Below are 12148 nucleotides of genomic sequence, written 5' to 3' on the forward strand. Positions count from 1 at the left end.
AAGGAGAAACTATATCAAAAATTATAACTTCCTTCTTTTCAGTGAAGTAAAACAAACAACAACAAAAACCACACATACATGGTGGCTCAGGCTATTTGTAATACCAGCACTTTGGGAGGCTGAGGCGGGCAGATCACTTGAGCCCAGGAGTTTGTGGCTGCCGTGAGTTGTGACTGCACCAGTGAACTCCAGCCCGGGCAACAGAGTGAGATCTTGTCTCTGACTAACAAACAAAAAACATGATAAATATATAACTGCTTCTAAAATATTAGTAATAAAACCACTTTTTAAAATACATATTTTTAAAGCTTCAAAGGTCTTATTGAGAGATGTATACTTCTAAGTGTACTCAATTACAATTGTATATACTATAGTAGAACGTGTAGTTTAATCACAAGCAATGTAAAAACCTAGTTAAATGCAAGGACTGAGAATATTTGAGGCATTTTTGAAAGATGTTTAAAAAGAAAAAAACACCTGTAATGGTGACATTCTGAGATCCAGAAGACAACCATGGCTTCACTAGACAAAAAGGATGAGACGATGATTCCAGACAGAGGGAACACTGTGTCAAGGTGTTAAAGCAAGAGGAATGATGATACTTAGGAACTGAAGGAAAGCCAGGGAGGCTAGAACAGCCTTGAGGAAGGATGAGAAGGGTGTGGAAAAGATGCTGGAGAGGCAAAATTTTCGTTTTTATACTAAGAACAATGGAAACAGGAAAATGAAAGGATCAAAATCGCTGAACACTAAACTGGGAAAGAAATAAGAAGCAAATTTGAAAGCAAATCAAACACTGATGTCAGGCTGTTGTCTACACTAAACATCTGAAAATGTGCCATAAATTGGTAATATTTTCATAGTACTTTATTTAAGAACACAGAACAATACATAGACGAACTACTGAATAAAGAAAATATGATGTGTGTGCAGAAAGAGTTAACATAGTAACCCTGACTGCTATCCTTTAAAAGGTGTGCAGACAAGATTGGCTCTTGCCTGGCTTCTGGGAGCTTAGATTTCAGGAGGGTTTTCACCATTCCTAGAACTGATAAGAGCGGCTCGCTATGCCTAAAATGTTTGTACAAACAACACAGTTTATGCTGAATACCTGCTTTCCTTCTGAGAGTCTGGACTTTTGAAACATGACAGCAAGCAGAAGCTGCCTACATGACCAGCCCCCAAGAAAAGCCTTGGTTATTTCTGAGCCTCTCTGGTTGGCAACATCCCAAATGTGCTGTCACAACACATTGCTGAGGAAATTAAGAGCATCTTGGGTTGACTCCACTGAAAGAAGACTCTAGAATCTTGTATCTGGTCTCCCTTCAACTAGCCCCATGCATCTTTTCCCTTTCCTGATTCTGCTTGGTATCTTTTTGCTATAATATAGCCATGAGTACAACTGTATCTTTTGAGTAGTTGATTCAGTACAACTGCATCTTGTGAGTGAGTACTCCCAATGAAAACTATCAAACCTGGTGGAGGAGCTGGGGGGGTGGCGAGGTTTGAGAACCATGACACAAAGTGAAATTACAGACAGACTTATTTAAAGGCTTAGTTTTACTCTAAAATTAAAAGTGCATTCTTCTCATTTTTAATAAAGTATAAAACAGAAAAAAGCATATACTACATGACAATACTAGCATTTACTCAACAGTAATATGAAATTCAGATTTTTAGAAAGTCTGATTTAGTTATACATTAACATAATATACACCTAGCAATCACATGAAAATACACAAGGTTTTCCTAATAGATGCTTTCCCATAAAACAAAAGTGCTTTTCCTTAGATAATAGCCATTATGTTCAATTTCAGTACCATATAATAACATACCATTAATGTACACACCATAAATAAAAAACTTAGAAGCTCTCAAGTAGAAAAGGGTTGCAGTTTAACATAAATATGTACTAAGTTATTATTAATTAATAACAATCTTAGGGCATAGTTACTTCTTTTAAAATGTTTAAACATCAGAACAATTCATTACTATTAAATACGTTTTGCTTTTTGCTTTCAAACTTTTTGGCACTTGCGATTTCTCATTCACTACTGTGAAAGTGGCACTGACCCCTATCACAAACCCGTGTTTAAAAGCTGATTTAGAGGAAGCAAGTTGATTATGAAATTGGACCTCTTTCAAGGTGTTTTGAATTAATAAACACTTCCTTATTCAGTGGAGCATTTTTGGCTTTATGGTAAAATGAGCGGAACATTTCATGGAATTTTAAATATGCTGCCAAATGTCACTTCGAGAACATAAATAGCACTGCTGCAGATATATTCAGAAGTACATCAAATAGTAATGGGAGAAGACATTTAACTACAAAAAAAGCAAATTTAATTTAGTGACTTAGTGACAGCTTATTGAGCTGTCATGTGATCATTTCTGGGTATGTCCGCTTTTATGAATATGAACTGAACTTATCTTCTAATCAATATAAAAATCTTTTATTAAGTTATCAGGATTTTCATATAGCAGCATATTACAGAAGTAATGTTTCTTTGAAATACAATGTTGAGACTACTTACAAAATATTTTTAATGGTTAAAAATTTATTCCACTATGTAACAAACCTGTACGTTCAGCACATGTATCCCAGAACTTAAAGTAAAAAAAAAAAAAAAAAAAAAAAAATCCATGTTATATTTTAAAAAAAGAAAGAAAAAGAAAGCCTCTGTGAACACGCATCACAATGGCATTCTCAACTATTTCTCATGCTTTTCCTTTTTTCCAATATTCTTCACAAACCTGCGGCAAATTAAAGTTCTACGGTAATCTCAAAAAAATATATATTCCACAAACAATATTCTAACAGCCAAATATAGAAAAACACTAGTCAGTATTCTCTACCACACTAACAAGTGAGTTATTGGGCCAGCAAATCATACCCAGTAATATGCTAATAAACCAGCTCTTTTATATGGTGAGAGGAATGGGGGATGAAAAGCGATTTTTAAAACCTCTGATTTGTAGCATTTGTTGATTTCCATGGTCTAAATACTCCCACTACGGCTGATTTCAAGATTACCACTGGCTCATAAAATTTCTTACATACTTAACAAATGGCTCTCACCAGCCTACAGGAGCCAGCTCCAACACACCACTGACTATTCCCTTCCCAGTGGTGCACAATTCTGACCTTGTAAGGTTCATCTTTAAAATAGTTGTTAAAACTTGTTAAATCTTGGCTCACTGCAACCTCTGCCTCCTGAGTTCAAGCGATTCTCCTGCGTCAGCCTCCCTAGCAGTTGGGATAACAGGTGCGCGCCACCATGCTCAGCTAATTTTTGTATTTTTAGTAGAGACGGGGTTTCACCATGTTGGCCAGGATGGTCTCCATCTCTTGACCTCATGATCCACCTGCCTTGGCCTCCCAAAGTGCTGGGATTATAGGTGTGAGCCATCGTGCCCAGCCAATTTTTGTGTTCTTATAGTTTCTTCCATAAAATTTATTATTTTAACCATTTGCAAGTGTACAGTTCAGGGTATTTACTACATTCCTATTGCTGTGCAACCATTGCCATCCTCCATCTCCAGAACTCATTTCATTTTGCAAAACTAAAAATGTTCCCATTATACAATAGCTCCACATTCTCCCCTCTAACTAGTCACTAGCAACTACCATTTTACTTTCTGTCTCTATGATTCAGACTACTCTAAGTAACCTGTATAAGTGAAATTACACAGTATTTGAATTTTTATGTGTGGCAAAACTTGTGAATTTTTTTCACCTAGCATAATGTCCTCAAAGTTCATCCATGTTGTTAGAATTTCCTTCCAAGGTTGAATAATATTCCATTATACGCATACACCACGTTTTCCTTACCTATGATCCATCAATGGACACTTAGGCTGTTTCTAAATCTTGGCTATTGAGAATAATGCTACTAGATATAGGTCTATTCAGGTTTTCTATTTCTTCATAGTTTCGTCTTAGTAGGTGTTGTTTTCAGAAATTCATCTACTTCATCTAGGTTATCCAATTTGTTGGTGTACAATTGCTCATAGTACTCATAATCCTTTTTACTTCTGCAGAATTGGTAGTAATGTTCCCATTTTCATTCCTGATTTTAAAAATTTGAGTCTTCTTTTTTCTTAGTCTAGCTAGCTAAAGGTCTAGGAATTTTTCTGGTACTTTCAGAGAATCAACTTTTGGTTGGTTGTACCCAAATTGATCTTTTCTATTATCTATTTTGTTTCTCTCTGCTTGAATCTTTATTTTCCTTCCTTCAGTTAGCTTTGGGTTTAGTTTGTTTTTCTTTTTCTAGATACTTAAGGTGTAAAATTTGATTAAGATATTTGTTTTTTAATATAAGCATTTATAACCATAAATTCTTCCTTAGCCCTGTTTTCACCATGTGCCATAAGTTTTGTCACATTTTGTTTTCATTTTTCTCTAAGTATTTTCTAATAATTACCTATGTGTTTTCTTCTTTGGTCCACTGGTTATTTAAGAGTGTGCTCTTTGATTTCCACACTTTGTGAATTTTCCATTTCCTTTGGTTATTGTTTTCTAACTTCATTTGTGATCAGAAAAGATACTTTATCTCTTAAAATAATCTATTGAAATTAACTTGTGGCATTAACTTATGGTCTATCCTGGAAAATGTCCCATATGCAATCCTGTTGTTGGGTAGTGTTCTCTTGTTGGGGAGAGTGTCCTGTATATATTAGGTATAATTCTCCAACTACTATTATAGAATTGTCTATTTCTCCCCTCAATTCTGTCAATTTTTGCTTCATATATTTTGTCTGTTATTAAGTGCCTAAGTGTTTATAACCATTGTATCTACATATTAATTTTTTTATTTTTTAATAAATGAGGTATTGCTATGTTACTCAGGCTGGTCTCCTACTCCTGGCCTCAAGTGATCTTCCCGCCTCAGCCTCCTGAGTAGCTGGGATTACAGGTGCAATCTGTGCTCGGCCTGGGCTTTTTATTAGTATATAATGCCCTTCTTTGTCTCTTGTAACCTTTTTAGATTTAAAGTCCATTTTGTCTGATACTAACATAGCCATCCTAGCTCTCTTTTAGTTACTATTTGCATAGAATATCCTTTTCCATCCTTTCTATTTTACCCCGTTTGTATCTTTGGATCTAAAGTGAGTCTCTTGAAGAGAACATACAGTTGGAATATGTTATATATTCATTCTGCCAATTTCCACCTTTCAATTAGAGGGCGTAATCCATTTACATTTAAAGTCATTATTAACCAAGAGGGACTTATCTGTCATTTGGCTATTTGTTTTCTACATGCCTTAGAGCTTTTTTGTCCCTCATTTCCTACAGTACTCTTTTTTGTTTGGTTGACTTTTATTTTGTAGTGAAACATTTAAATTCTTTTATTTCATTTTGTGTATGCTCTTTAGTTTTTGTTTTTTTTTTTGTAACCAGGGGAATTACATTTAACATCTTAAAGTGATCACACTCTAATTTGAATTTATGCCAGCTTCAATAACATACAAAAACTCTGCTCCTTTAACATGTCCACCCCATCCCTTTCAGTTGTTGATAGCCCCAAATTATATCTTTGTACCTTGTATCTCCAAATATATAAACTAATAATTACTTCAATGCATTAGTTTCTTAAATTACATAGAAAACAGGCCAGGCGCAGTGGCTCATGCCTTTAATTCCAGCCAGCAGTTTGAGAGGCCGAGGTGGGCGGATCACCTGAGGTCAGGAGTTCAAGACCAGCCTGGCCAACAAGGCAACCCTGTCTCTACTAAAAAAAATACAAAAACTAATTGGGCATGGTGGCAGGCGTCTGTAATCCCAGCTACTTGGGAGGCTGAGGCAGAAGAATTGCTTGAGCATGGGAGGCAGAGGTTGCAGTGGGCTGAGATTGTGCCACTGTACTCCAGCCTGGGGAATAGAGCGAGACTGTCTCAAAAAAAAAAAAAAAAATTACATAGAAAACAAAATGTGACGTTACAATAACATTAGCTTTTAGAATAATTTTAAAAATCTAGTAGTCTCTTAAATCATGTAGAAAACAAAAAGTGGAGTTAAACACCATTGTTACAGTAACACTAGTTTTTATACTTGCCCACGTATTTACTTTTACTGAGATCTTTATTTCTTCACAGGCTTCAAATTATTGTCTAGTGTCCTTTCATTTCAACCTGAAGAGCTCCTTTAGCATTTCTTTCAGGGCAGGTCTATTAGTGAACTCCCTTAGCTTTTATTTATCTGGAAATGTCTTACTTTCTCTCTCACTTTTGAAGGACAGTTTGCCAGGCATAGAATTCTTGGTTGACAGTTTTGTTCCTTTTTAGTACTTTGAATATATTGGCCCACTGCCTTCCGGCCTCCAAAGTTTCTGATGAGACATCAGCTGATTATTGAAGATTTCTTGTATGTGATGAGTTGCTTCTCTCTTGCTGCTTTCAAGATTTTCTCTTTGATTTTAGGCAGTTTGATAATAATGTGTCTTGGCGTGGTTCTCTTTGAGTTCATCCTACTTGGACTTCACTAAACTTCTTAGATGTTTGTGTTCATGTTTTTCATCAAATTTGGGATGTTTTCAACCATTATTTCTTCAAATATTCTCTGCCAAAATGCATATGCTGGTCTGATTGATGGCGTTCCAAGGTCCTTTAGGCTCTGTTTTCTCTTCTTCAATCTCTGTTCTGTTTGTTCCTCAATCATTTCCATTGCCTTATCTTCAAGTTCACTGATTCTTCTTCCTGCCTACTCAAATCTATCTTCGAATCTCTCCATGGCCTCTGACCTATGAGGGTTTGACTTATGATTTTTCAACTTTATGATGAGTTTATCTGGACATAATCCCACTGTAAGTCAAAGAGCTCCTTATGATTTAGGAAGTTATGATTTCTACTGAGTGTCACCTTTCCACCATCAAGTCAAAATATTTTAAGTTGAATCATCGTAAGTCAGAGACCATCTGCTGTGCTACCAAGCATTAAACATACTTTCTCAACTTAATATTTTCAACTTACCATGGGTTTATCAAGCTTCACTATAAATCAAGGAGCCTCTGTAGTGAGTTTCTCCTCTCCGTTAGTCCCCACTTTTCAATTTCAGAATTTCTTTCTAGCTTCTATTTAGGTTTTCTCTTTATTGTTATTTCCATTTTCTTCATACATTTTTTTTTAAACTTTTTCCACATTTTCCTTCAGTTATCTGGGTATCTTTAAGACAGCGTTTTAAAGCTTTTGTCTCATAGATAGGCTATCAAGTATTTTTCAGAGACAATTTCTATCGGTTTACTTTTTTTCCTTTGAATGGGCCACATTTCCCTGTTCTTTGTGTATGCTTTGTGATTCTTTGTTGAAACTGAGAGTGAATTCTTGCTCCACTTACAAAGTATTTTACTTTTCAGAAGTGTATTTGTATATAAAGATATTTTTAATTTTTTGTCACAATATGCTATAAAAACAATGTTTCCAGTAAAGTGGTAGGCGATTATAAGGATCCATTCTAGGAAGTCACTGAATCTGCTTAAGGTATGGGGTTAACCATACGCTCACCAAATAGTCTTTTAGGGGTGATCTTAGGTATGGAACTGGTAAACTTTGAGATTCTTAACTTCATGTGTAATGCCATTCTAAAACACAAATGTCATCTGTCTACTAAAAAACAAATCAAAAACAAACTTCAATATCTCTGTATCCTCAACAGAAGGAAAAGTCTAAACTATTAAGAACGCTATACAATGCATTTCACAAGGTGGTCCTAACCTAACCTACCTTTGTCTCCTTTTACTTTTACCATGAACCCTTACAATCTTGCCACACTAAATTATTTACCTGTTCTTGGAGCAAGAATCCTACTCCTCTGTGCTTCCATGCTTGTTTACCTGACGCTTCCTCAGCCAGGATTGTCCCTTCTGCCCCATTTTCATTTTCAGCTGCACTCCTGCTCATTTTTCAAGTTCTAGCTCAATTGTTTCCTTCTCTGAGAAATCTTTTCCAATGTTTCTAGGCAAAGTGACTTACTCCTTTCCTCAGGTTCCATATGCTTTTTATTCAATTTTGTTACATATTTCCTCAGCAGTTAGCAGAGTACCCTGCACATAACAACATGTTCAATAAATGTGATGTCTTGAACAAGAAACACTGGCATCCAAAACCTAGGAGATAAGATATCCACATTTCTTAAATCCATACAGATATATTTTTAATAACAGGATTTAGCTAGTAGAAATATTTGAGTTCTTGATAAATCATTTGACTGGTAATTTTAATATACAATCTATTACAATTCAGAAGCATCTGAAGTTTAAGTTGCACTGAAGATTTCTCTATCATTTCCTCTTTAAAGTTTAGTTTCAGAATATCTTTTACTTTTGTACATATATCGTCTATTCTCATCTTTACTATCACAGGATTGGTGACCCCATCTCCTTTTTTTAATCCACTCTAAGATTAGCGCTTCAATTCATTTAAACCTAATTAAATGGTACCTTTAATTAATTTCATTTACTCCCATGCTCTTTTAGAAAGTAAACCAAAAAAAAAAAAAATTAATTTTTCAAACTTCTAAAGCCAATAAGTGTAATCTACATCTTTAGAATCTGTAATACCATAAAAATGGATTTCCTAGTGTGCTTTGAAAAACATTAGCTGTAATAAATCATTTTTTAATGAAGCAGGGTCAATGAAAGAGTATCTGTTATATTTGGCATTCCACTGCAGTTAATGTCATTCAATATTAATGAAAGCCTAGTCACATTTCCTAATAAGAACTTTAAACCTTTATATCACAGTGAAAAGAGTATAAAATTAAGGTCATATATTTTATTTTTTTAATAGAAAAAATTTAAGTAAACCTCAACATACAAAGACCTTTTAAAATACCTGATCATGAAAAAAGCAAATTATGCCCTTAGCCTCAGAGAAAAAAACCATATACTAAATGCTGGTTCTTTAGATAGGCAGACCACGATCACTAAGCTTAACCCTTTATGAAAAGGTACATGTCACAGATTAGAGATTACTTTTAGAATCACTGAAGTCTTGCCAAATGTTCATTCTCCTATGAGCTAATGAGTCAGCCACTCTTCCAGTGACTATGCCAGAACAGTCTGTTAGAAACTAATTAAAGAGCAGATACCTTTATCAGAGTATGTGTGCTCTAATGCATGGAGATCAGGCAATAGGTGAATACAGTTTATGCAGCAGTAGGTGAAGAAATCAAGGATGACTATTTTTCCACATAGATCCTTGTAGACAGAAATAGGCTCTTCTGTGTTCAGCCATTCTAATCCTGAAATTTACATAAAATAAATTACAATGATTAAAGGGAAAAGGAATTTACCTGAAACTTTCCATTAAAATGTGATCCTTTTTTTTTTTAAAGACTAATGTGAATAGTCAAACACTTTAAGAGAAAGCAGCACCATTTAAAGGCTGTGGCAGTTGCATGCTATTTACTATTGTTTACTATGAACCATCATTTTCTATCAACAAAAGAAATAAAAGACATATCTGTATGACTGTGACTAAACAGATTATTTGTGGTTTGGAAGAAAAGACCAAGAAGGCAAATCAATGGAGATTAAAAGCCCAAAAAGGGAAGAAAGAAAAGGAAGGGATGGGGGTACGGGTTGGGGAGCAGGAGGAATAGAGGATGGGAAAGCTGGCTATTATAATGCCGTCCGCAAATAAAGCAAGAAAAAGCTACTAAATTCTTTCAGAAAGAGTGTAATAGTCTGTGAAAAGGAGTAAGGGCAACACACTTAGGCAAAAAAAAAAAAAAAAAAGGAAGAAATATCAAATAGTAAATCAACCTAATTACATAAACAATTAGATACAAATGGGCTACCCAGAATAAAGGTCAAGCTTAAGAATAGTAAGACATAACTAAACATCAAAAAGGAGTGAAATGTGTGTAAGGATAAACATACAAAATGCCTAAGCCAGTTTCCTAAAGGAGAAGAAACTGAAATATTCTGGATTTGAATGAGACTGTAAATACAAAATAAAATATGTTAAATGTAAAGTTAAGCAAAATACACTTATTGTTGTTATAGATTTCATTGAGGTAACATTAATATTGATGAAAAACGTGTTCCCTTTCCTCCAAAAAAAGTAAACTCTGTACTATGAAGATTTTGTTAACTAATAATAAAGTACAGCATCTCTATTTAATCAATTTAAGAAAACAAAGTTTACTGCTTATAAATAACTTAATGCAGCTATTACAACTATTAATTATACCTTGAAGCAGGTATTTAGAATCGCAGCAACTGAAAGCCAAAGTTAAGAGGAATAAGTAAACAGTAACAACTAATGACTAACAACAATAACTGTAGCTACTCAATCGTAACAAAATTCTAGAAAAAAAAAATCTGCAGAGCAAACTAGTATTTGGGTCAATTAGTCCAAACTAACGAGGTTTCAGTATACAGTGACCTCAATTATCCATTTTGCTAAAGTATTAGTTATATACCAGATCAAGTGATCATACAAAACTTCACACTAATTAATGTATATTTCAAATCCTACTTGCAAAATATTTATGAATCTGTCTTCTATGATTTTTCTGTAAACAGTCAAGAGTGGCTTAGATCTGGGGGTATAGAAAGAATTATTACATCTCAGTTACTGTGCTAGATACTTACCAGACTTAATAATAATGTATTTTATAATAACAATAATTACAATGAATACAATAAAAAGGTACTAACATTTAGTAAGCTTTCCTGTAAATTAAGAATTTTACATATATTACTTTCGAAACAAATAATAATCCTGAAAGGTAAATAATAGTTCAATTTTGCAAGTGAGAAATATAAGCCTTGGAGGTCAAGTAACTGGCTCAAAATCACACAACAACAAAATGGAAATAACAAGGATCTAATTCCAGGTCTGTGTGAATCTACCCATTACACTGCACTGTCACCCATAAACACGTAAGTCTTCTAAGAAATAAAGCATACAGTGTTTTAGATAAAGTTATGTTTATGACTTCTTGATTATAGTTTACCGCTAAAGAAACCAAGAAAATAGTCATTTCCAGCATTCTGTCCTCAATAATCGGGTCCAGGAGAAAATCATACTATGTTAAACACAAACCCTGAATATTTTACTGTATTTTTTTACTTATGAGTCACAGAAGTCAAATCTCATGGGAATAAAATACACTCCCTGTAAATACAAACAAGACTAGAAAATAAAAAACATTCCCCAAATCCCAGTTGATGGCCTGCTTGTTTATAACAGTGTACTTAACTATATAACTACCTTCTGTACCAAAATTTTTTTAAATCATCTATTTGTATAGATGTAAACAATATTTTAAAGTTTATTTGATTTGATAAGCTTTCATGTACCCAATTCTTTTGTAATAATTCCACAATATTTCAAATCCAGTATAAGATTAATAGTAGGAAAAATAAGCACTTCTCAAGGTGGGTAGTGCAAAAGGCTTGGAAAGACACCAAATACTCTAGAGGCTGGTTCCGGTATACCTCCCATGAGATAACTGAACTCTGCCACATCCAACCAATTAACTATACATGTGGTTTCAGTGTCACGCCAGGACACATGCCAGAACCACCAGGCAAAGCAAAGCTACTCCCATCCAAAGAAGGTAAAATACGTTTTCATTTATCATGGCAAGATGTGCTTCACAAACATCCCTGCTGGGAATATCTATTCCTTCATGCTCCAAAAGCTCACATAGCCAGGATTTAAACCCTGGAAACAGGCTATAATTGATTCTAATTTTTAAAAGTATTAGTTTCACGACTTTGAACGGAGAAGCACAGCACAGCTAAGAAACCAGCAAATCTAGGGTCTGTATAATCCAACTGGGGCAGTTATCAGCTGTGAGGCCCTGGGCATGTTATTTAACCTCTCTGTGCTTCCATTTCCTCAACTGTAAAAGAGAAATGATACGAGCACCTCACTGGGCTATAGAGGTGAATGAACGTTTAGGACTGTGTGTGGCAAGCAGGGCGCAGTGGCTCAAGCCTGTACTCCCAGCACTTTGGGAAACGGAGGCGGGAGGGTCACTTGAGGTCAAGAGGTCGAGACCAGCCTGGCCAACATGGTGGAACGCCGTCTCTACTAAACACACACACACACACACACACACACACACACACACACACACGCCAGGCGTAGTGGCGCAGACCTGTAGTCCCAGCTACTCAAGAGGCTGAGGCAGAGG

General features: G+C 35.0%; 1 protein-coding gene across 1 annotated transcript in view; it reads right to left on the bottom strand.

Annotated features, from left to right (window-relative positions):
• Positions 1 to 12148, bottom strand: part of NHLRC2 (NHL repeat containing 2) — a 57204-nt gene that overhangs the window by 43994 nt on the left and 1062 nt on the right. The window contains exon 2 of the mRNA XM_011967504.1: positions 9086 to 9238. Coding sequence (XP_011822894.1) covers positions 9086 to 9238 — 153 coding nt within the window. The remainder of the gene's footprint in view (positions 1 to 9085; positions 9239 to 12148) is intronic.

This window comes from Mandrillus leucophaeus, unplaced genomic scaffold, assembly GCF_000951045.1.
Source record: "Mandrillus leucophaeus isolate KB7577 unplaced genomic scaffold, Mleu.le_1.0 Scaffold80, whole genome shotgun sequence".
Taxonomy (NCBI): domain Eukaryota; kingdom Metazoa; phylum Chordata; class Mammalia; order Primates; family Cercopithecidae; genus Mandrillus; species Mandrillus leucophaeus.